The following is a 27768-nucleotide window of genomic DNA, read 5'->3' on the forward strand; positions in this document are numbered from 1 at the left end:
GTTAAGGACTAAACGAGGTTAAGCTTAAAATATAAATGAGCAATAATATACTTAAAAGCAATTAAAGTTTCAGATAAATGAATTCGAAACTAAACAGTCTGATTTATCGAATTACGTGGCGATATAAAACAAGTCAAACATACAGACCGCTCCGCAATGTCCTTTCGCCTTTTCTCTTGAGTCAAAGAAATGTGTGTACGGCCGTGGCATACACAATGTGCATGTGAAACGAAACGAAAGAAGTAGAACTTTATTTTAACACACGCTATATTAAACTTTAACTTGTAGTGATAGAGCTGTAATTAGCCTAACAGAAGCATTCATAGTTAGGTCCTTCCGTAGCTCAGTGCGAACGTACCGGCGCACCGCGTCTAACGTCATCAGTCGCTCACTGGCCCGCGTAGAGGGTGCACGCATTGTTCCCGCGCCCCGCACTATTTAATAAGAATAATAAACATTAATAGTTTAATCCATTATCAATTGAACAACGGTGTTAAATATACAATTTGTGTTATAAACCGTGTAATTTGATCGTCAGTGTGTGTTAATTTAAACGAAAACGAGGATTTTATATTTATACGTAAGTATTGAGTTTAGTTATACGTATATATTGATTTTTCTTGTGGTACGTGACAGGATATTTATTCCGTTACTATACTAAATTAGTTTCACCCCTGTGGGGTTCACTATGAGAGTTTTAAAAGAAAAATTTGAAGTTATTTTTTCCTTCAGTATGCTAAGAAAGCACGTTGTCGACGATTCCGTTACTTATGTGTTCTTTTGAACTTGTCGAACTGCTTACAATATAGTCAGTCAGCCATTCTTTAACTGTGCTACCGACGTACGATTACTAATTTATATTTTATGTGAATAATTAAATCTATTTGCCGTAGCAAAACATCAAGTCTTTTACTCCAAAGAAATACCAACTTTTCGGCAGATTTTTCGCGCCGACCATACTGCAAATATCAGAAACCAATCCAGATTCCCAGACTCATAATTTCAATGCCTAATTGAAAAACCCAGTTGTTTTTGGATTTCAATTTGAATGTGGTTCAAGAAATGCTTGTTTAGCAGTTGTTTTATGTCGATAGTGACGTGATTGATGGCCGTAGTGTTTACACTATGGAGCTATACAGACCAATGGTAGGCATTGAGTGTCAGTGACTAACATGTGGTTTCTGTGGTCTCATTACTAATGTATAGGCTGCAAAGGAATATCAATTACGGAACTTATTTGTTTTAAAATGTCCTCAATATGAGGATTTGTATTAGACGGTTTGAAAAGCTTTAATATAACTAGGAAATGACAAAGATAAATGAGTAATATGTGTGTTGTTTGAGATAGAAATTAACTATACAAAAACAAATTTTCCAATAGTTGAAACCTTATGCAAAGCTTTAGAGCAAAGCTGGATCTTCGGGGTGAAAAATGGCATCAGTTATGGGCTACGGCATAAATAAGACAAATTAATGCATTATTATACACTATGGATGCATTAAAGTGATTTAATTTGATTTGAATAAATAGGTATTCTGGCAGACCGCGAACCTGAACCTAAAGATCACTTGCTTAATCTAGTGGCATTAGCAACTTTGCTACCATTTGGCCAACAATATGGTTTATTACTCATTAAAGGAGATGCCCTAAATATCCTATTTTCGTCCCTTCAACACTTAAAACAATGTTTTTGTGTAACGTTATGGTGCAAACCCATTGACTCACTGTCCTAAATACCGAATTAATGGTGTAGTCTACCTATTTTTGAATGGCTTAATTACGCAATCCCCTTTGGCTTTCGTATCCGGGATAAAAAATATACAGAGCAGTTTATAATTCTTGATGTTTTGAGTGACAACCTATAATAAACTCCTTTTGTTATGATAGATGCAACTAAGCTGTTAGCAGTCGTAAAATCCCTTTATGTTACTGAAGATTCAAGTGTTTTTGTCGGATATTGAAGGAGATGAATACTTTTTGTTTCCTTCACCTCCAATAACATCTCCCGACTCCAACGATCTTTAACATTAGTTATGTAAATGTAAGAAACTAAATAAAGGAACTTTTTTGGTATTTTTCAAAATACTTCAATGTATACTTAACTCTATGTCTGGAGGGTAGAAAGCTGTTATATACAGACGTGGAGACTGGGCAATATTGAATCAGATATGAAATGTGAATATTTTGAAATATATTTGGGGAAACACGGTGTAGTATGATGCAGGGTTCTTAAAACTTAGAAATCTAATGGAAATTTCCATTTACTGCCTAATACAAGAAATGGACTCAACATTACATAGAAATGAGAAGCCAATAGTTGCAAAAAAGAAAACAAATACTCTATTGATTTCTAACTTCCCCAAAAAAGCTGCTCTTCAGTAAAAATATTCTATAGATACACTAATAATAATTGAACAACGGTAAAGGAAGAAATTGAAACAACATGGCGTCGAATAAAAGGAAGACGGAAACTTTGCTATATGCTAATTACATTGCATTTAAAATATCTTCAAACAATCCTATTTACAGTCAACGGAAACTATTTTGATTTCTATGAATTGAAGCTAAGGATGACATAAAATGCAAAGATCGTATTTGCATTACCATATTTTTGTACATAGGTAACATTAGACTTACCTTCTAAAAAGATAGTAGCTAATAAGTGAAACGATTCTAAAATTGAGAAGATATGTGATAATTTACAACAAATGATAATATACATATAAGTGCACACAATGTATGAGATTATATCAGGCTAAATGACCGTAATATATTTTTTATCACCGTCAGTACATTTAGGACTAAAAGGGAAACAAACATCCACTACCTATATTAAACTAAAAAACCGATTTTATCAGAATAGTGAATTGGTCACGAAGCCGACGATATTAGAAGAGAAGAGCTATCTCTAATTCAAATTCATTTGTATACTAGCTAACAAGAAGTTAAAGTTGATAAGGTGAAAACAGAATAAAGCCGCCCAACTACAGACGTAGAGGACACGGATGAAACATCCATAGCACGAGTATTGTTTGGATGTAAAACAATGGCAAGGAATTATACTGATTATCTAAAAGAATTACTATAAAATCCACAGCCTGACATGTAAATATTATGACTAATGTCACGCTACACGATCTTTAGCATCTTGAAAACTCCCAAACACTAGAATTCTTACCAAATTATGGAGATTCCAAGCGTTACCAAGGAGCAAATTACAAAGCAATTTAAGTGAGACATTAGTCATGATCACGACCACGACTTCAATTCGAACACAAATTCGTCATCAAACTCGAATATATCGGCTTCAAGTAAATGACTCATGTAATGAAGTTATATTACGAAACCTTATTTGTGAGTACATTACATACGTCTGTAGTTCTCTATACCAGGGGTTCTCAAATTCGGAGCTGCGGACTACCTAGCGGATTTACCGGGGCTATGGCTCGAAATGCAGGAATAGGAACGGTTTGATTTTTTTTTCAGTAAGAGTCTGACAGTCCCTATTGCTTCGCTCAAGGCGGGAGAAGTCTTAGGATGATTTTCACCCCATAAAAAAGGGTTCTCAAATTGGGTGCAGCGAACTTACGCTAGTAACATCAGAGTGTGCCGAGACCATATTAATTGTAGATTTAAGGATAAAATGTGGATAAAATTGACAAAACTTTCTATGACCTTGAAGAAAATAATGAAAAAATAATTAAGACAGTTTTATTCATTATGCTGCATTGTATATTCCTATTTTCCTAAGTAGTCGAACCACATTACGAGTTTGTAAATATTTCTCCTATGTGGAGAAATAACAAGGGTGCCTCGGCGAAAAAAGTTTGGGAACCTCCGCCATTCGTCCATTTCTGTTATGCAAACACATTGAGCATTGAGCAGTTTCTCCGATATTGTAAAATAGTCCCGATGACCACAGGGCTTGTGTCATGCTTATTTGCATATTACATATTTGTGTCAATTGTTTTAGCTGTTATTTTCCTTAATGTATCGTCTGCTAAGTATTGCATTGTCTGTGAATATTATTATGCGTACGTATATCATATAACAGCACTTAGGTTGAAAGCAAAGTTTACATTAAAACTATTTATGGCGTTTCGTTTATATTATTTATCAACAGTCATCTGTCTTTCATGCATGCTCGTCGGTTAAGGATACTTTTTTACTGATGACTGTTGATGAAAGAGGTATGTAAGATTCGTAGCACTTGGCGTTCCATTGTCTCTGCATGGTGGTTCCATGGGAGACATGCATGAGTTATGTATGTATGTATATTATTTATCTTAGACAATAAACTTGAGAAATTTTGTGAAAAGATGTCTTATTGGATTATTCTCAAAACCAATGACATGGCGGACCGCGATCGATTTTTTGATTTGATCTTTCGAATTGAAAGTTACAGAACAGCGTTTTTTGGGGAGGAAAAATAATTTAATGTTTTTTCCCATTTAGGGCGAGACGATAGAGAGTGTCAGACTCTTACTGACTAAAAAACACCCCGTTCCTACTCCTGCTTTTCGAGCACTTTTGTACCGGGCCTTTTTTTTAAAGGGGAAAATGATCCAATGTCTTCTACCACCTTAGGCGAGGCGAAAGGGAGTGTCAGACTCTTACTGATTACAATTAAAAGACTCCACAGTCTCCCTGCCTGGTTACAACTTACGTTCTGTAACATAAAATAAAGGGTCCACGTTTACAAGACCTTTATGATCCTGGCAATGGCCAACACAATAGTGTATTATAAAATTTGTGCACGCAAAAGGCGCCAGCTCACCAACTAACAATACTATGTGTTACGTAGTCACATGAGCCATTGTTCACAACAGACTTACTGGTTCCAAGGTACATTATACAAAAAATAACCTTAAACTGTTAGTCTTACGGTTAATTGTTGTGTGATAAGACTATGTGGATTTGTTACCTTTTCTATGTTTTGTAGAGTTACATGTGTAGGTATTGTTATCATTTCTTGTTGAACGTGCAAATTGTGGTAGAGGTGGAAAATTGACTTTTAAGTCGTAGGTCATAAGATTGCAAGTTGATATATAGTTGTGTGTGTCTGCTTTTACATCGATAGTAAATATCTTTATCAGACTTTTTAATTAAGTACCGTAAGATCGGGTGTCTTTGACCCTACAGGGTAACTTTGCCCCGCGGGCAATAGTAACCCAAACTTACCGGTTAATCATTGGTTTAAGTAATTTTTGCAGCGAGACTGCAATGCTTAACTTTATACGAGTTTATTTTACGTTTAACGAGATCAATACGAGACAGCTTTCGACGCTCTGATTGGTTGATTTATTCGAGCCGGCCAATTAGAACGCCGAACGCGCTCCTATTCGTTTTCTTTCAACGTAAAGCAAACTTGTACTAAGGGTAAAGTTTTAATGTCACAATACAAATTATAAGTTTGATATCCGAATTCTATAACTCTTGACGATCAAATTTTGTTAAATTTTTAAGGAACAAACATATTACACCAAAAACAAAACGAGATCTAGCGTCATTATTTAAAATTGATCAATCAGTAAATCCCAACAAAAACTTACATTTAAGTACCTCTAAAGCGGAGCTTGTTAAAAAGACACGCTAGTTAAGCAATTTTAAGCATTATTTACATAAATATACCGTTCATTATTGTGGTTTACAAAACTGCAAGTTTTTTTTTTCGTGGTGACGTCCATTGCAACTTAGTTTCTATTGATAAATGTTGTGACAGGTTTTCGAAGCAGTGACCTACTCGTAAACAGAAGCAAGACTTGAAATATGATTAATCTTAATATCATTTGAATCAAATGAGGACTTACAAAAATTCCACTATTTATGATTTACTTTCATAATTTTGGGTGCAAACTTTATTTTCAGAATTATTACGATCCATTTGGACATCGAGGTGAAAATTGGGCCCATTTGGGTGCCATTACCTTAATTAACTATAATAGGACCATTAAGGTATGAGTAAAAGATATTAATGTTACATCATTTTTACAACAGTTTTGACATCGTCAAATCGCTCAAAGTATAATCGACGATTTCTGGTGACTTGACGCCGCACTCAGAGACATTAGATGATTACTTAAACTATTCCTTAGTAGCGATTTTGTATCCAAAATAACTTCTAAGGACTGAGTTAAGTAACCATTAAATGACTCTGAGTAGGTACGGAAGTTAGAAAAACCAATCGTAATTATAATGAACCTTACGACTTAATGGAAAAATACATTATTTAAAAAAGATATTACTGTAAAGATGATACAACAGTTTCCAATTCCAATGTTTCTTTTTAACCCACATCTTGACAATGAAGCTTTGCAAACGGCTTGCCAAAGAATGAACCTGATATGCAGTTTCGTAACAATGTTTATATTAGAAGCACTTCGCTTTGCAAGCTATCTCGGCCGTACGATAATATACCGGCTAGCATTTTGGCCTGCAGCCAACCATGCACTTAGAACAATAGTTAGTTACTAGTTACTGTGAGTTCCTATCGATGTATGGTGCCCTGGTACCTCGTGAGCTTACCGTCTGAATGGACGAGCCCATTGTCCAATTCCAATGTCAATAAAAATTATTATCATACCGGAGGTGATTTCTTCTTTTACTGCCAGAGTCATTTAATAGTTACCTAATCCAGTCCTTATCAACTGCTATTGATACAAAATCTTTACTAAGGAATAGTTTAAGCAAACATTAAATGACTCTGAGTGTAGTAATAAGTAACTATATATTTGGACATTTTTGCACTTCTGATAAATGTAACGTTATGCCGTTTATCCCTGAAGAGGGAGGCAGGGTGCACATTAAGGCACGTAATGCCGCTTTACAATGTACACCGACTTTTCACCATTTGTGTTATAAGTCCCATGTAATAGGGGGTGTGCCTTTTGCCATATACAGGGCACAATTCTAGACTCCGTGCTACTACTAAGAAATTTTCTATCGGATGATTCTATACCAGAACACTGAACTCGATCCGATTCATGAGCTAAAATCGATTACGAAAATTTTAATAATTAAAATTAAACTAGTTACTCTCTTTAATTAAAAACTGTAATCAGTAGACATTAACTAATTTGTACAGGTTTATAGCCTACTAATATTTGACAAGAGACTAATAACTAGTGAATTTGTGGGTGTCTGTGCACACACTTAGGGGAGAAACTTTTAGTATATATTGTAGGGGAGTGTCACCCCACAAAATATTCTCTGTCTCTTTCTAATTTCCTAGCATTAACCGCAAACGATTGAGACAGAAGACTGTCATTTGCAATAGTCCTGTCATCCATCTTGTTCTATTGTGAAATCAGTTGCAGCATTCGGAGCGAAAGTGTCTGACTTTTATGGTTTTAGCAAAGAGTTGCAAACTTGACGAAATTTTGTGTGAATTTTATTCCAAACGAGGATTTTTTATTGCTAATTAAGAAGTTAAGCAAAAAGAAATCGATACTAAGAATAATTACTAAATCGATTTTGGGCGTTTATAATCTTTGTTATTCGTTAACAGTCCAACTGCTGAAGAGGTAAAAATTTAAAAGATACCATGAGACAGTTTACATACAGATAATGTTGACGAAAGTACTTATAGCAAGAGAAAACCACAAGAAACTGAACTTTTTCATCCTAGTGAAATCAACATCAACTAAGCTGCATGTTTGACGCTAGTTAACAAGAATAATTAAACAATAGATTAAAATAAATTTCTCATAATAAGTAATTCATCACATCGATTTGTTACAATTTTTGTCAGCTATTACAATAATGTTATAATACATATTATCCTACAAAAAGCTCACTAACTGCCGCACTCAAAGACATTTAATGATTACTTAAACTATTCCATAGTAAACGATTTTATTCCAAAATCAATTGTAAAGTCTGAGCTAAGAAACCATTAAATGACTCTGAATACGATAGTTAATGGTCGTTGCAAGACAAATGAATCCTTATTCTGAAGTTTGGTAAAAAGCCAAAAGGCATTTGGCTGCAAAAATGGACTCATAAGTAATGTGAAACGACTTGGCTAGATAGTTAATGGGCACTACAGTGTGAGTTATAGACTTAGTCATACATACATCTTGTAAATTGCCGACTGCAGTGAGGAAGGCAAAGGCTTCTGCAAAAAATATTTGTTTTTGAATAGCAGCTGACTCAGAATAAATAATCTCTGGTAGGTATCTAGTCACAAGTCCGACTATTGCGGAGTAAGTCTTAAGAATTGATCAAAGGCTTAGGAAAATAATTATAGATCTTTCTCGTCATTTCCTTACATAGCTACCGTGGGTGCTCTAGACTACGTTTACCTAGACTTGTCATGATCGCCACTCCACAAAACGTACCACAACTGTCATCTACTTTTGACAAATGTCATCGGCCTATTGACACCTCTACTAGCTTATCCTTTGAACTATGTCAACAACTTTGCTTCTCAAGATCTCAATACCATACCCTACTGACTTTTTTAAGGAAGAAACTCATCCAATGTCTTCTCTCACCTTGGGCGAGCCGAAAAGTATTGTCAGACTGTTACTGACTAAAAATCACGCCGTTCCTAGTACTGCTCGTTGAACCTGAGCCACGGTAAACTCGCTAGGTATTCCGCAGCTCCAGGTCGGGCATGAGCCCTGTATGCCTTACTGGCTAGAGTTACTAAGTAGATAAAAAATAAATTTAATATTCTCACCAAACCAAATACCTTCTCATCTTTGATCAAATCTAATAGAAACTTCCTTTATCACTACATTATAGTAGAAATCGATGTGGACGTTAGAATAGAATACTTACAAGCCAAACCGTAATAAATAGATAATGTCATGTAATAAGGAAATAACAATATAAGCGCAAGCGGTGACATTCGACACGCCCTGTCTACAATTCCAGATAGGAATATTGTTTGGACGTCATTGTAGCAGGATAAATAAGACAATTTAGGTATAGTTTTTAGGTCTAATTGTGACTAAAACTCTAAGTACGGACAAAACGACACCAGCAATTTATACTACGCTAACTCGAAATTTGGAAAAAACGTTATTTTTTATGCCAAGTTGCTTAAAATGTGGGTTTACATACGTCATAAAAAAATTGAGAAGAAATATGCAAAAATAAGAAAGTTACAAATCTAATAAAACGCTAAGTAAAGGTACTTTTTGAAATCACTCGATTTATATTACGTCAACTATTATTAGCGGAGTGTGCGCGGGGATCACTTTGATCAAAGTCTGTGCAACACTGCACTAACTCATAGTTAGCGTAGTTTAGTGCGTTCGTGTGTATACTTGTTCGTTTGTAAAATGAACGACTTAGCGACTTTTACATAGTAAATACTTATGTGTTAACGTATTAATTAGTTTATTCATGGTACGTTGACTATTCTTTTTGTAAGTAAGTACATGTTCTTTATAAAAATATTGAAATATGCATCAGATGATTGATCATGCACTACGACCTCCCGTACTACACTACGCTAACATAAGTTAGACATGTATAAGATGTAACATTTTTTTGATGAATTACGTTTATATACGGCTAACTTGCGCTAAATCAAAAAATAGAAATAAGTAAGGAAATATAAATATGAGATATTACAATGAATAAATTAAATATTAAGCATACCAAATTTCAAAAAAGTATCTTAATTAATGTAAAAGTTATCACGTTTTTCCCTTTAAACGCCTCTACTGTAAAGTACGCTTTTTGAGTTAGCGTAGTATAAATTGCTGGTGTCGAAAAGTCATCTAAGGTAGTTTGTATGTAACTGTTATTTTCATTGTGCAATATGCTGTATTTATGTTGGTGACACTTAATACATAAATAATGGTTACTTAACCGAGTCCTTCGTAATTGTTTTCGGAATAAAATCGTTATTAAGGAATAGTTTAAGTAATCATTAAAATGCCTTTGAGTGCGGCTCTAAGTACATAGTTTATTGTAATTTAAAATTGCTATTTCAATAAAACTTTGATTAAAGTAGGTATTACGTTTATTTAATCAATTGATAAGTATTGAAGATGGAAGTTAAACATTTATAAAAAAAAAAACTACTTAAAAACACGGTTTAGTCACGTATATTAATGGAGAAAAGATCTACTAGTTTTGAGTCACAGATAGACTCTTCATCATGAATAGCGTGCGCAGACGCGGAGACGTCGCGTAACCTACTGTTATTATTTAAACAAAAACAAGTTTAAATCGGCCATCGTTTGTTATGATATGACACATTTAATTTGAAAATTATCCAAACAATTTAAAGTAAAATAGCTGTCATAACATGGTGTAACCGTTAACCACTTGATCAAATAAATCTAAGTATAAAATAAATAAAATACTATTTTTATTTATTTTAAAAAGCTTTCAAACAAATTAGTGGATACTGCTTCTGCGACGACATTTCTCAAATTGATCCAGGTGGACTAGAACAGGTTTCGATTGCAACTGTTTGAGATAGTGATACACTTTCATTTCTTTATTTTTAGACATGGATGCCAATTTAATTAGTATCTACTTTAAATTAATTGGTAAACTAATTATTAACAAATACAAACAATATCTTTATTTATAAGTCTATCTACTGTACTCAGAGTCATTTAATAGTAAATTTTTTTTAATCTCTTCCTTAGCTAACTGTTTTAGATACAAAAGCGTTACTAAGGAATAGTTTAAGCAATCATTAAATGACTCTGAGTGAGGCTGTATATGTAATTACTACGTATTGTATAATCAGCGCAATATTTTCCTCAAACAACATATTATAACAATCCATATTCACAAAATCTGTAACAATTTTAGTCCTAAACATAAATAGTGGCAGACGCAAGTGAAACACTCTCTAGAATAATCCACGCGAAGGCGGGAGTCGGTTGCCATGGCAACCGGGGGGTGAGCTATTTCCATCCGTCCTCCTTTGATCTTGCAAGCAAGCATTCCTCTCGACACGTTGCTCAAACACTAGCTATACTATCCAAGGCAGATCAGGTCACGGCGCGGTACCAAATTCTTTTACCGTAATACTTGCTTGGTTGAGCTCGTTTTGGCAAGGACGTTTTTTTATTATGTTGGTAGTTGACCGTTTATTTCGCTAATGTTGGTATGTCTGTTATACTGTCAGTGTGACAGAAAAGTGGTGTTTCTCTTTTCTGTGGTCAGTTTTTTTTATTATTCTTAATTTTTACAATTTTATTAATACAGGGTTTTGCATATTTAATAGCAACCAAAAATCACTAAGGTTTAAACTTTTGCTATCACGAATCTATCTAATATCAAAATCGAAATGATATAAAATTAGGATCAGCACATAAATATACATATACTCTTACGTTACTTATTGTCACAATATATAAAAAACCTAGAAGTAAACAGTTTAATATGCTTTAATTATTTTTTTCATGTAATCTGCTTTTATTATAAGGGCTATAGGATGTTTTATTTGTTTTAATATTTCAAATTATAATTGTCATGTCTATCGACCATCTTGAATAACCTATATTTCGTCTGGTTTGGTCGCGAATTGCTATAGATGGAATCTAAACACCAATTTTGTTTGAATAAGTCCCATGACTTATTTCTAACAACTGTGTGCCTTGGCAAAATCTTAATAGATCACTCGTAAATTAGTCTCTAAAGGCATTATAATAAAATATATTATTAATCAATCAAACGATTTGATCTCCAACGTTTTCAAAGCAAACACAACCTTAATTGACTTGTCTGTTATGCTTCTGACTAATCTATTTCCTTGGAATCAGTAGTTTAAGGAAAATACTGCGCTAAAAATAAATCTTCCTCTCCGCTTAATTTAATTAGCAAAGTGGTTTCTGTATTATAACTGTTTAGTATTTAATTTTAAAACTATACCGTATTGGTGTGTTTGTTACGTCATTACGCAAAAACTACTCAACAGAATTTGATAAAATTTATTAATTTACTGCCTCGTTGGCCGAGTCAGTCAATCGCAAATGCGACTAACGGACAAGATGTCTAGGGTTCGATTTCCTGGTCGGGCTAAGTACTGTTGGCTTTATTTCTCAGCAGTGGCACGGAGTCTGAAATTGCGTCCGGTATATTATGGCAATAAGCTCACCCCTGTTACATGACACTTATTATACAAATTTTGAAAAGTGAGTGTACATTGTATAGTGGTATTACGTGCGGCAATATGCACCTCTGCCCACCCTTTCGGGGATAAAAGGCGTGACGTTACAGAATTTGATAAAACTCATCATACATATTGACCATAGTCATAATTTTCTCATGGGATCTTATCACACCAACGTAAGCAAAACCACAGCAATTGTGTTAGTTACAATAAACTACTAACCTACGTTTCTCGCCATATATCCCTTTTAAATTCAAACGGTAGGTTACGTTCGTATCAACTTCAGCTGCCTTAGTACGAGTTAGCTTTACGTTTAATGAGATTAAAAAGAGAGCGTGTTGGGCGCTCTGATTGGTCGGTTTATTCGCGCCGGCCAATCAGAGCGCTAAATGTGTTTTCGTTACGATTATTTCAAACGTTAAAGCAAACTCATACTAAGGCTACTGCTTTAGTTCACACGCGTTGGATTCATTCGTAATTTACGTATCATTGTGTTGTTCATAGTACGTCTGTCAGTCCCACGGTCTAACCTTTAACACAATTGTTACATTTGACACGATTATCTTCAAATTCATTAGACGTGCTTTATTAGAATTACGGTAAGTGTAATTAAATTCACTTTTAATACTGTTTTATCCTATTACATTAAAGCCAAGCCATGATAATACGGGCGTCTAATACATTTGGTTCAGTTCAGACGACCTTGCCATTTCTTTTTTCTAACTTGCGCTTTGTCCAATCTGTACCCTTAATACGGTTACGGTTTGCTTTACGTTGACGAAAACGAAACGAGAGCAGGTTCGGCACTCCGATTGAGCGGCGCAAATGAACCAACCAATCAGAGCGCCGGACGCGCTTCTTGTTTCGATTACTTTAATTAACGAAAAGCAAACTTGTACTAAGGGTAATAAGCAGTCTTAATTCTAGAATATATTAAATTTTCTAAGGATGTGAGTGTGTGTGGTTTTTTTTACAAAAAATTTACATTGTACGGTAGTAAATCCGTCATGATTGCAGGATGTCCATCTTGCTAATGTATTAGTAGTCTCTCTCGACTAGTACTAAAGGTAAGATACTTGTACTTATTATTCTGTGGTACAGAGATCAAGTCCAAAGTTCTCGTTCGCTAGAGAAAGATGTGATCAAAAGATAACACTGAACTAATAAGAGTAATAAACTATGACAGCGGCTGTTTAGTGTTTGCGCGCATAATCTGTGGCATGTCGTCGCCAAACAATGCGTTGAGTCACACAGCCTACCACAGATAACATATTCTTTCGTTACGGGTCGTGACAGGGATGTGGTCATAGGAGATAAGTGTTTTGGTTGATTGATTGACTTACCGTCGTACTCAGAGTCATTTAATGGTTACTTAACCCAGTCCTTAGCCAATATTTTCGATACAAAAATGTTACTAAGGAATAGCTTAAGTAAGCATTAAATGTCTATGAGTGTGGCAGTTAGTTACATTAACAACAGCCTCTGACAGTCCGTCCACTGATGGACTGCGGGACTAGACTTTTCATAGAGAACTGAGTTCCATAGGGTTTGGCAATCGCAGTTTTAAGGGGTATGTGCAATAAATAGTTCTACTGCCTCGTCTCTACTCTACTACAATCTACTACTGGATATATAATTTTCACACATCATCACTTTTACTAACTAGGTATCTGGTTGTTTTATTTATGAAAATCACGGCGAACACAATAAAGGTACTGACTAACTTAATGACTGCACGGTTGGCGCGATGGCTGGGCAACCGGCTGCCGCACGTGTAGTTTCGATTCCTGCCCAGAGCTACTCATACAAAAATTGTTATTTCGGGTTTGGGAGTGATGTGTATATGAACGTGTATAACAACGTTTTAAAATAATATATCAAAACAATGCAACGGCGTCTCGCATGTCAACAACCTGTTAGAAATTCCGCAACGAATCAGCGTTGCATTAAAAGGAGGAAAGATTTTTTTTTAATTTTCCTGGAAAACCAAAAATAGCTGTCAGATGACTATATAAATCAATAAATAATTACCCTAGTATTGTTTGTGTGTAAATACCCAATTTACATGTACATAAGTAGATCAATTGTTTTATCCTACATCGCATTTGTGTCGCGTGATCGCGTTGCGTCGCATCGCGTCGGTGCCTATTTGATATTGACAAGGAAACATTATCTAGGTAATTAAATCTAAGAGGTTTAATATTTTGGACAAGGTATCAATTATGATAAGTGATTTATAGTTCCAATCCAAAATCAGTTTGTAGATTTTTCTTAGATTTCGAATTTAAAAGTCAAAAATATCAAAAATAAATAGACCAGTAAGGCACTTTTGAACGTATAAGCAAATATAATAATTTTAACAATGTTTGTCTGTAGGTTAATCCTCTACTGAAGCTATTTGCTCGTTCCAAAGTGTTGAAGAAGAACGAGCAAGAAACTCCATAGGTTATTATTTTTAAATCAGCAACTAGTTCATAATATTATAATAGAGTCCTCTCATATCTCTTCTATTGAATCAATATAACCCATTTTCATCACGACAGCGAACTAAATACCATTTCATATTTTAACTATAACCCAGAAAAACACAAAAGCAGTTTGTAATAAGGCTGTGCAAAAGACAACCTTTGCTCCTAAAAAAATCACCGTAAGTAAATGTAATCTGTGGTTCACCATAGTCTATTTCGCAAACCAAGATGGTATCTAACAATGGTGTTGTTCAATTTCAATGGCGGATCCTAGCTTAGAGTGATCGCTTTATAATTGCGAATGCTATACTTACTTACGTCATGTGATGAGATCAGAACTGTTATTATAAAAACAAAAAAGAACCCATAAGGTCAATAGCCGTAAATACGAAAGCTACGTTGCAAAATTTTGAGGTGTGTTCTATTCGTCATGTGGGGATATATGTATTTACTTTAGTTTGAAGATGAGGATTTATTGCAATACTTTAGGTACTAAATATAAATAACAACTATCTAGATAACACATAATATACACATCATGGCAGCTGATTTCAAAAAAAGGAGCTTCTTTCTCAGTTTGACCTGTATGTGTACGACTATCTCGCGTTTGGGTGAATTAATTTTGATGCAGTTTTTAGCATAATATTATACAGATTTCGGTTTTACCTGACTTAAAAAAATAGATAGTAAAGAAAATAGAAAGCGGTTCCCTTTAAAAAAAAGTTTAATATTGTTTAATCGTAACGATTTGGACGAGTCTTCTACGATACAAACGGTAAATCTACAATTCAGTGTTAGTTCTTGTTACGAACAAGCTTATAGCTTAATTTACATTTAAAACGTACGATATCCTGCCGAGTCATGGCCAATGCTCGATCGATTAAACTGACAATCGATATTACCACCCGCATATTTAGATTTTTCAATGGCGATCTATCGATTTCTTTTCAATGCTCGATCGATAAAGCTCCAATCGATATGATCCTTTTAAATACATTTGATGTATAAATTGTACTTAAATTGCACTTTTTACTTTTATAAAGTAATGCATCATCGTTATCGACTTGAATAAAAGATAATAAAATCGAATCCTTTTGGAAACGGTAATAATAGATAAATGTTTGTTCATATTTTATCAAAATAATCCAAAACTACATAAGTTTATTTACTTACAAACATATCTTATAAATCTTAACAATATTCTAATATTGGAAACAAAACAGAAACATCATAAATAATGTCGTTATAATGTGGCCAGTCGTCGCGCTATCTTCCCTTCCCTTTATCTAGCAAGGAGTAGACATTATCACTCCCTACTCCCAACCTTTCGTGGGAGTGCTGTGGGTGTTTGTATAGTGAATCTAAATTCTCAAACTGATACATAAAATAAAAATATCTACACGATAATCAAATTCAATGGCGGTATACAAAAAGAAAATGGCGGAAAATTGGAGGGAAAAGCAGCTGTCAAATGTCATTTTGAATTCAATTTTAGAACAAGATGGCGATGACAGTTTAGTAATCCTAGCTGAAAAGAAAAAAGAAAACGAAAAGCCATTTATTATTGATGAAATAGTAAAAGTAAAGCTTTTTTACTGAATTCGAAAGATAAACATAAACAGTAAAAAGAAATATCGCGATAGCAGGCGACATGCTTTGTTGAACTTTATATTGGCGAGGGGACGTCTTCCCCTTGCGTCATTTTTCTTCAATACGACGTTCCCCCTTCTTGGAGTTGGAAAAGTGCAATTTATTAGATAAGGATACGTAAGGAACCGTCTTATATTAAACTGCTTCAATTTTTTCAACTTCAGATAGTAACAAATACTTAGAAACGAATAACCGCCTAAATGTAAGCGTCCACATGCCCGTTTCGTACGCATCGCATTTAGGCATTGCTGATAATGCAGTGCGTAAGATGCGGATCAGTAGACGCAGTTGTATGAGTTTCTGTACAAGACAAACTACATAAAATCCGTTGCGAGGGATGTTACGATGCGGGCCTGTGGACGCGTACCTTAAAAAGATAATTTATCGGTGTATAGTCTGCTGTTCCAAAAAATCAACTCGTATTATAATTGATTATTACTTAAAACTATTTCCAAATTGTCAATTTCCGTTCAGAATCGATTACGTACCTACTTTACCTAAATTAAAAAGGTCCATTTAAGGTGAAGGTTGGATTCGTTGCACAATCCAATATGCTGGTACAATGCCAAACACCAATAGAAAATGCAATGACAATTAACTTTCTAATTTGTTTATGTAAAATTGTGACTTTAAAGCTATTACTACGAATTCCAAAATAAAATTATCGACCAACGAGTTTGCCACACCGAAAAATGTAAAAGAATGTTTATGGTAAGTGTCACGGAATACAGTCACATTATAAATAAGCACAAAATAAGCGCTGATTACAGCTGTTTTGGCATTAATTTTTCTCTCGCTAGAGGGAGTAAAACCCATCGCGTTCCTACTCCTCTTTTTCAAGCCGGAGCCCCGGTAAACCCGCTATGTAGTCCGCAGCTCTGCTCCAAAATAACGCTAACATCAGAAGTTTCGATTCAAATGAATACAAAACGACATCACATACATGATACATAGCAAATACTAAAAATAAGTATTTTAAAGGAAAACATAAACAATATTGAATTTTATATCCCACTATTGTCTCAATACATTGTCAATAATAAAAACCCGAGCTTAGTTTCTACGCTTCGTAACTTGGCAATATTATAGCCCTACAGTAAAAGCCGAAATATCCCGAACATCCCCGATCTTGACCCGAACGGGTGACTCACAAGCACAGGTGCTTCACCTCAACATTCAAGCAAACTGTTATGAACTTTATCAGCTTTTGTTTTAGGGCAATATTGCTTTGTATGAGAATTATGATGTTGCTATCAAGAATAACTTCGCGTCTTTATAGCCATACTTATTTATATTATTCTTATAGAATGGAATCGTGGTTTTCTTTAGTTAATTTGTTTTACAGTTACCATAATAGTATATCTTGGGGTCTAGTATAATTGAAATTGTCGTTACATTAGGTTTACCTATGAAGAAGAACGAGCTAGGTTTACCTAACGACAATTTCAATTATCGAGGCTGCTAAAAAGATCGAGATCCTGTTTATCATTACTTTTGAAGATCAGAGATAAACCGGATCATTATCACACGTAATGTAATGTTTTGTTGAACCTACACCGATCACATACCAAAAGCAAAAATCTTTGATTAAGATGTGACCACCACAGTGTCTTGCTCTACAGAGACAGCCATTCTGGAGCTGTGGACTTACTAGCAGATTACCGGGGCTCCGGAGCAGGAGTAGGAACGGAGTGGTTTTTAGTCAGTAAGAGTCTGACACTCCCCTTCGCCTCACCCAAAGCGAGAAAAGGCAATGGATGACTTTCGCCCCAAAAAAAAACACCTACAGCCATTTGTGGCCCATCAGCAAGGAAAGTAGAGCTCGTATGTTTGTAATATTTATTTATTTTCAAAAAGACATTATCTCTGTCAATATTTAAGGTCACGGGTAGATAGTATAATAGAGCTGTCACAGATAAAAGAATACAGAAAAGATAACAATACTGACTTGTCCCGACTCTGTTTTTGGTTGTTCAGATAAAGATTGTCAATACATACCTGTTATGATCTTAAATCGTTGTCCTCATGGTGATCGCATTTAGCACCAATGAGGAGGCAGGAAATAGTGGGGATAAGTGCATATCCTAGTTAAAAAAGTAACCACGGCTGCAAATATCAAATTATTATGTTGCTTTTTCCGGGTGTCTAAAATCAATCCATTAATTCAATGAATTGATCAGTCGATCAATGATGAATGACTCGCCTTGGGCGAGTGGAGAGGAAGTATCAGGTTCTTACTGACTAAAATTCACCCTGTTCCTACTCCTGCTTTTCCAGCCAGAGCCCCGGTAAACCCGCTAGGTAATCGCCAAATATAGACACTCCATAAGAATCTTCCAAATAACTGGATTAAAAAAGAACCAACATCGTTACCAAAGGTCCAATAAAAACAAAATGGTGATAACAACACCGAAATAATTTGAATCAGGGTCTCATTGAGAACCGTAATAATCGATAAAAGGCGTAGTATCGAAAGCGTTAATACAAAAAACGGAATAAGGTCGCCAGAGGTCGCTCGGGTGTAACGTAAGACGATTAGTCAACTTGGATTAATATTCATAGGAATACTGAAATTCGGTCTAAATTCTTTATTATAAACGTTGTATCTAGAATTGTGTGTGTTGGGTAATATTGCCCACAAATAATTGATTTTCTCTCTTTCTCTTTCTCTCTCGCTCTCTCTATTCTTTACCTTATTTGCCAACCGGCATTGAGCAAGCATGGTGATTGAGACATGACATTGACATGAGCATGGCTTGAACCTTCTCCTTGTGAGAAAAGGTCTTTGGTCAGCAGTGGCCACTTCTAGGCTGTTGATGTGATTCTTTACCTTGTTGGTAGAGTAATCGCAAGATGTTTCTGGTTAGAGATTCCCTTGTAAGTATTTTCAAAAATTTTCAAGGATTTTACATAATTCTCAGTAATATAGCACTGAGTCTAAAGTTATGCCTGATGCGGGGTATGGTATAGAAAGGTGTACAACAGACTCACCCATGTAGACCCATACATAACATAGTTAAAAATTAATGATACATAAAATCGGGAATCAAAAAGTTTGAAATAACCTCTCCAAACTATACAAGTTAAATGAAACACTACAAACAAACGCACATTGACCGAGGCAGCGTCGAACAATATGCGTTAATGCGTCAATTAGATAATTGTAGGATAACCGAGCAGTTTGTCACGTGCATCGTTCATTATGCACTGTCTAGTAAGCTATACTCTATTGTTTGTTTCTACGTCATTATAATAAACTTCTTATTATACACAGTTACATATATTATTTATTTTCCCTTGTCGATCGAGTGGTCGCAAGTGCGACTGACTCAGTGATCAACTGGGCGGCAATAAACTGGGCCACGTGGACCAGTTGTACAAAATTAATTATGCCTACTATTTTTGTGGCCAACTGGGCCGAACGCACTTTGGTCTCGCGGACAAGATTTTATTATTTAATTTGCTGTGGTTAAGTGGGCCGAAAGTATCCTATACAGGCAGATACAGAGTGTTTCAGTAATTTCAAATATAATAAATATTTACTTTGTAGTCCAGTCATTTGGTAGATAAAAAGGGGGTTACCTGGAAAGTTTTCCGGGAGTTTTGAAAATTGGTGAATTTATAGATTTGGGTATGCTCTTTTCGAATTTCAACTTTGCCACCTCGTACACCCGCCGCTCGCGCCGCCATATTGAAAAAATGGCGCCTAAAAACGGTTTTTTATTAATATCTCCGTTCCGACGCATTTTACGAAAAAATATTTATTTACAAAATTAAACTAGAAAAAAATTCCTACAATTTATGTATTGATAACTTTTTCATAAAATCAATAGTTTTTGGCGTACGAGCGCCGCAAAGTATTATTAGTCCAGTCAAATTAGGATTTCACCTCGGAATTTGAGATACCCAGCTGTAATTTTGTATATACTTGTATATTGACTGCCTGAAACTTGTCTCAAAACCGCGTGCGACTGCCGGACAAGGGGTCTCGGGTTCAATTTCCGGGTCGGGTAAAGTATTACTGGGTTTTTATCGTTTTTTTAGAAAATTTCTCAGTAATAGCACGGAGTCTGGAATTGTGCCCTGTATATGGCAATAGGCTCACCCCTAATTACATAGGACTTATAACACAAATGGTGAAAAGTGGGTGTACATTATACAATGGCATTACGTGCCGTAATGTGCACCTACTGCTACGGGGATAAAAGGCATAACGTTGGATTAATATTATTATACATTCTTTCACAACCTCTTCTTTTCTCTTAACCATTTTAAGACAGATAGTTATTGATAAAAACAATATTTCAATTATACGGTAGCACTTTGTAAAACAATGCAATTCAATCTCCCATGACGGTTGAGGTGGACAAGACGAGAGTAAGTACTTTCCCTATCTCAGCGATAGTCCAATGATCGGATAATTTACTTTCACTGTCTGCCTACTGGTGACAATAAGGCTCAGAGCAGACCTGCTGCTTTTAACGGCTTTTTTTTTAAACCTGTTATCGCTTTAAAGCCCTATTTTTTAAATCTTTTAAATTGACGAGCTTAAAATGTGCGGCGCGACAATCGCCGCGTCGTGTGTCGCGGAATACTGCCCATGAATATGAGCCTCTAGCATGGCTTGAAACTAGTCGAGTTCCTCGTCAAAACATTACAGTAAGCCGATAACATAATAATTAATTTACTATGTCTCACGAAAGTTATAATAAAATTATAGCTTAAAATGATTCCAAAAAGTGTCAATGTAATATCTTGATCTATCCAAATTGTCTCAAGTGCTAAACAAATGTTTTATCACATGTAGGTACATGTCCCACACGTGTGTCTGGTATATCACGTGGTCGTCCGCATGTATATTGTTACAATCGCATTCAATAAATCTTTAAACATAATGTACTTTATTTCCAACAGTACTAAAAACAACAGCTTTAATCACATTTCTAAGTAAAACTTTACTGACAAACCTCCTTCGATAATTAAAAAAAGCATTTGAATTAAAAACGGAATATGGCGCGAAATATTTGACGTCTTCAAACAAGATGGCGCCGGTTAGACATAAATATGACAATAAATCAATCCTTTCTCTTTTTACGTTATTACAATGTGTTCTCGAGAAGTTTTAGTTCACAGGTAAGTAATATTGAGGCCAACGTGTCGAATACGCTTAACACCGATTCTCATCAAGTAAAAATAGCTATACTTGTAGATAGTGTTGTATTTCAACATTTGACGTTGATGCCGTTGATGCGGAGAAAGAGAAATGAAAAGTTCACAGACTTGCGAATGTTGCAAGAGGTTAAAAAAAACGGAACAACTTTTTAACTGTCGGCTGTCATAATTTATTTTATGCCTGATACAAAAAAATAGCATTCAAAATATGAGAATGTAATGTTTTAAACTTCCTACGCCTCTATTCTTATAACTAAATATTTAAATATTGCTTCCGTCTACAACTTTCTTACTACCGGGATATACATGTATTTTATTTCTAAACATAATCAAAAGTAATACATACTGAGTAAATACGTTTTTCCTGTTTAAAAATCAAGCAACCAAACACACAAACTTAGTCATTTTTAAACTGGCCAGTCCAATTAGACCACAGTTATTAAAAATTGAACGTTATACTATACAGTTTAGACTTCAATTTGGCAAACACCATCGGCCGTAGACCGATATAAATAAATATTTATCTTTGCGAGTGTGACTAACCGTTTGTCTAGACTTCGTACCATGCTGTTTGCCATTTTCTCCTTTCTTGGTCTTGCAACTAAGTGATTACTAAGTTAATTACTTACCCACATATTTGATTCAAACATAACCCTATACTTTACAACTTATAGGTAAAATATAGGTCATTACCTCCTAAAACTGGGAAACGCAATAGTAGATTTAAGTAATCTAAAAAGCTTTAACCGGAGCTGCCGATTACCTAGCGGATTACCGGGGCAGCGGCTCGAAAAGCAGGAGTAGGAACGGGGCGATTTTTAGTCAGTAAGAGTCTGTGTCTTCCCCTCGCCTCACCGAAGGCGGCAGAAGGTACAGGTGATTTTCTGTCTCAAAAAAAACCTAACTAAAGTTCTACATCATTTTTGAAAAATGCTTAGTAGAATTTTAAGACTAGACTTCCGTATTAGCATTTAACTTAGTCAAGGGACTTCTGACTGACACATGACATTCACTCGCTTATCAGCCGCTTGAGAGCCATGTCGCCAACATCTCAGCGAGACGTGAAGTCGTGTGCTTGTGGTGATCCGATAACATCACTCCTTTGAAGATATGCGGATTTAAGATCACATACGTAATGTATGTTTACCTACTGCAGATGATATATGGAATAGTCAGGCGTTACTTTACGAAAATCTATACTACACTATTTTTTATGTTTTATTCCGTATGTATTTTGATTGCAGCAGAAAATACTTCATCAAACTTAATCTGTGCTACTATGCAATTGTAGTAGGAGTACTTATAAGAAATTGGTAGAAACTCAAATAAATGGGCTGTGTGAGCAATTATTTGAAAGATTAAGTAGAGGATAAAGGAGTATGTAATTGTGACATACTCAAACTTGGGAAAACTAATATTAAAATCATAATAACTGACAAGAATGATAATTAATCCACTTTCCTTTATGTGTAACATAAATATTTGAGGTATGAATTTACAAAAAAAGTAAGGACCTCAGTTTTATTACCCACTATAAAGAACCCACTATCAATCTCCAACCTCCTAACATCTGCCACCTTTAAACTAACAAATCTATGTTAAACACAACTCGCTGTGTCTCAGTAAACCTACTTGGTCACATGCAACCGGTTTGGCTAACCAGTAACCAGTAACGATAACGTATGTATACTACTTTTTCCAGTTTCCATAATGTTCTCATATCATTAAGTATGGTCGGTTCTACTTTCTTTCTGTCTCCTGCCTTTTTAACCGACTTGGTTAGTTCTGATTACTAACCAATTCCTTTCTTTAAAAAAAACATTGCCCCACACTAGGATTTTCTCCTGTATCGTGGGTGCGTTTACAAACATACAAGTTCACATGCATATGACACCCAGACCCGGAACTACAATTTGTGGTTCACACAAAGATTTTTCGTAGTAGGGAATCGAACCCGCGACACGTTGCACGGCAGCCAGTTGCCTAACCACCGCGCCAACCATACAGTCAATAATGACTAATGTTAAATATTTTACGAGTAATATTGTCAGGAAAATATCACGAACCCCAATACCATCATATTGGATGTACAAGGATTTAAAGATCTTTACAGTAATTTTATTATGAAGGCGTTAGCTTTTGCCACACGTGAATATACACAGACGTTTTTAATATTTTACGTGGAGATAGGTACTAAGATTGGCCCATGCAACGCGTTCTGGGTGACACAGCATAATGTATTCTTTAAATTCAGTCATTCGGTCTTCTGCATATCTATAATGTATGACAGTTATACATTTGGATTGATCAAGTCGAGACCCACTGCCCTATACTGCGTTCGTAAGACATTCTTTAGTAGTACCTACTGAACTTTTACTATTTTTCTTCCAACTTTTTGATGCGTAATCGTGTAGGTTACTAGACCAATGAAGCAATCGACTGTCAAACATCTTAATCAAAGTCGTATAAACAAGCGTGACCACGAAATACGTTCGTAAACACATTTTACGCTTTTTCACTGTTTTTAATTGATTACAACGAATTAGCTGCGCCCGCAGCCATTACTTTAATTACTAATTAGGGAGTCCTATTTACTCGGCCGAATTATCTCTGACGTCGGCCGACCACGTCGTTAAGTGCACGGAAATATTTCTCCAAATATTTTTAGTTTTAAGTTTAAACTCGTTTGTGTGTGAATGTGTTATCATTGACAGCAACATTTTTACTTTCAGATGGTATCGGGAATCATGCGATCAACGCTATCGGGGCAGCGCTCATCTGAACACTAGTGACGTCACATGAACGCGTTGTTGATAGTTAATCCTCGAGTAGTACGTGTATATCAGTGGCGCGAGTTGAGTATCGACAGTTCGATCTAGTGTGCATCACTACGAGATTCGAATTCGAATTTCTTGCCGCGTCCGAGCGGTAGCAAGAGTCGTAGCTGTGAAGTAGGACTCGCGTGTGCAGTGGACGTTAGAGAACAGTAATGGCCAGCACCGGCAGTGAAATTTGGCTGCAATGGTTCGCGTGCTGCTACCAGCCCGCCGCGCAGGCGCAGCGCACGCGCCGGAGAATAGACCGATCCATGATCGGCGCGCCGACCAACTTTCAACACACAGGACACATAGGTACGTTTCTAGATAACTTATGTCGGATATTTATATTATGTAGCTTCATTGTCTTGTGAGAAGTAACTGGGAGAGACATATCGTACCTATGTCCAATACTACAACAGTACCATGTTTCAAACTTACTATTGTTATGGCATAATCAGAAAACATTGTGTGATTTTCAAAACTCCACACAAAATAACTAGAAACATACACATATTCACCACAAATGAAGCCCAAACTAATACTTGATAACTCTTCAAAAACCTTGAACTTCAACTGAGGTAAACAGATATGGCGTCATTATACACAAATGGCTAATTATTTTCATAAATCATACACAAAGCACATAAGGAAGACGAAAGACCCAGTAAGTACACATAATACAACAATCTTCAATTAACAGGAACATAGAAAAAGTGAAGTAGAAACAGCTTCTAATGTTTTTGTTACAGTGACTGATGTTTCTCACAACAGTGAGTCACAGGGTTCAGTTGAACGTACAGTTCTCAGTAACGCTACTGGCTACTGGTGGTAAATGGTAATCGTTGTTGTATGACTTTTATTCATTCTTTGTTACTCTTATTGGTAACTTGATTTTGATTATTAAAGAGATTTTGTTAATCAAATCATCAGTACTGGGATGATCTCGATAAAGAAAGGTTTTCTAAGCAGATTTTCCATAATAAAATTAGTAAATTGTTATGTTGTGCTTTTTGTATAACCGTTGCAAGCCATGAATGATAACCACGGTAGATTTTAAAATGTCGGTGATTAGAGAATAGGATACGATAGGAATTTTGTGACCAAAATAAAAATTATTATCCTAGTGCCTATTAGGCATGCAACAGCCTCATAATACAATATATGAAATGAATACTTTGTTCATAAATCTGTTTACTTTGTATATCACTAAGCAATAACCATAGCCTGCTTATTGCTTTGCGCTCATCAAGTAATGAATAGGAACTTTCTAGAAGCTTGAATGGGGAAAAATCCATCAGTAATACGCACAATTTAACCCCAATGCCATGGTACTTGGCTATCTCTTATCTACATCAAATAACCACTCGAGGACGATCAGCGTAATCCTGACGATCGATGGCTTGATAACGAGCTGTCACTCAGTAGGAACCTTATCATAACCTTACCGAAAATCAAGGTGAATGACCGATCAGACACCCATACTGGTGAATACCAGATATACACAGATATTCTGGTTTATTTGCACTCTTGGTTCACCGGGACTATGATATAATGATGATATTCAAAATTTAAGGCGATTTATTGAAATTTTGCATTTACATACGACTATCAATTCCGTTCATCCGGAGCTGCGGACTACCTAGCGGGTTTACCGGGGCTCCAGCTCGAAGGGCAGGAGTAGGAACTCCTCTTACCTCGCCCAAGGCGGGAGAAGGCATTGGTTGATTTTGCCCACTAAAAAAAGGCTCCACTCAAATTGATATGTTTCGATCCGCAAAAACGCATAGTTCATATATTTGTTTAAGTAATGTTTTCCAGGTTAGTTAGTGAAGAAAATAATCCTCAACAAGGTTTAAAAATACTTAGAAGCCATTTGGAATCGTACCATTTAACGATAGAATGTCTTTCTAGAACTCTAGAGTTACGAGAATAATCTACAACCGTCGCAGAATCTTAAACACACTCGTAATCACTAAAAACTAAAAACGAGTGCAATTCACGCACTTTCCATTGCAAACAAGTAACAAGTCAGGATGTGTAAGGATTACAAAACTGAGTCTTATGTAATGGACATAACGACTAATACGTGTTTGAACGGTAGTCTGTTATGTAAAAAAAAACGCATTGGTATTCTAAAGGATGGTGTCCTGCCTATTTTGGTTACGAATAGACGAGTATAGGGGGATCCTTAAAAAGGAATGCTATTCTGTCCCATAACTGATGAGCATCAGACTTTTAAGGGAATGGCGTGTCAGTGTGCAGTCTCTGTAGTGTTTGTAGTCACTCTTGGGTTTGTATATCAGTCTGACGTTGTGTCAGCCCTAGGTGATCTAGTTTGAACTGGTTTGTTAGGGTTGCGTCTTTGTTACTTGGTAGATCTAAGTCAAAAATGCTTTGGACTTGAATTCTCATTGTTTAATCATGGTAAACTAAGGACTTAGGTACCAAATGTAAAAACTTAAAGTTGTGCGAGTCACGTTTCCTTACTCCTTACATTTTTGCCAGTTCTAATTTGCACTACCTATTACCTAACATACCATGCTAATCTCTGACAATCTCTCACTTGACTAGATATTTTATATTTATTTTTATCTAACATTAAATAACAAACAAAAAACATGTCGGAAATATCACTCCTAAAACAATTTTAAATGCACAAATCAATTTAGTATCTTTTTTGCTTTCCTTGCGGTCTTTAATTGAAAACAAAAAATGTTGAAACGTTCAAGTAGTAATCAGCATTATTTCTGATTTCCTTTTCCCATACCCCGCTTGCATCTGCGACATTCCTAGGTCCTATTAGATATAATTTAGTGATCTAAGCTAATACTAGACTTGTCTAGACCAGTTATTAGCCCTCTTCAATCCTGTTTAGACCGCCTCTTTGCTAGCAAAGTACCGCAGATTTATTCTAGTCCGTCGCTGCCTTGAGATATATTTCATTAAATATTTAGTAGGAAAATTATAATTAATTCAGTTTTAGTAATTGAATTCATTAGTAAGACATTTTAATGCGGGTCTGATATACATATTTATGAAAAGACTGATGGCTGTTGATAAAGCGAAAGAAGTGTATAAGATTCGTAGCAATTGGCGTTCCTTTGTCTCTACCTACCTCCGTAGATGCATGTATGGTATATTTATCCGTATTTTAGTATTAGATACAATATACCTTTAACATTTTCTTTACTGGTGTCGCAAATATATTGACATTAATTACCTTGGAATCACAATGACTTTGGAAATTATTCAATTTTGTATTTCCCAATTTTGATTAAAGAGAAGGAATATTAGAATATTGCCCCCCTAGAAATGGCCAAACACGAAGTGAAATAAAAAGTCTATTAATTACCAACTAAAAGTTTTTTTACTTAAAAGTAAAATAAAAACCAGTTTTATTTGATCTAGTTTTAAATTCGTAGCTCAACAGCGAAACTGAACGTATCCTAAAGCGCGATTTCAAATTTGGATAGTGAACGCTACTTTTTGCAGTGGCCTGCCATTGGTTGGACATAATCGGCAATTAGACCAAACGACCACAGATAATATCTGTTTCATTGAATTTTA

General features: G+C 35.5%; 1 protein-coding gene across 1 annotated transcript in view; it reads left to right on the forward strand.

Moving 5' to 3' along the window:
• The first annotated feature begins 374 nt into the window (after positions 1-374).
• The window catches only part of LOC118277934 (CDC42 small effector protein homolog), a 43288-nt gene continuing 15894 nt past the window's right edge, over positions 375-27768 (forward strand). The window contains exons 1-2 of the mRNA XM_035596955.2: positions 375-580; positions 24115-24513. Coding sequence (XP_035452848.1) covers positions 24372-24513 — 142 coding nt within the window. The 5' untranslated portion in view covers positions 375-580; positions 24115-24371. The remainder of the gene's footprint in view (positions 581-24114; positions 24514-27768) is intronic.

Source organism: Spodoptera frugiperda, chromosome 18 (genome assembly GCF_023101765.2).
Source record: "Spodoptera frugiperda isolate SF20-4 chromosome 18, AGI-APGP_CSIRO_Sfru_2.0, whole genome shotgun sequence".
In the NCBI taxonomy this organism is placed as follows: domain Eukaryota; kingdom Metazoa; phylum Arthropoda; class Insecta; order Lepidoptera; family Noctuidae; genus Spodoptera; species Spodoptera frugiperda.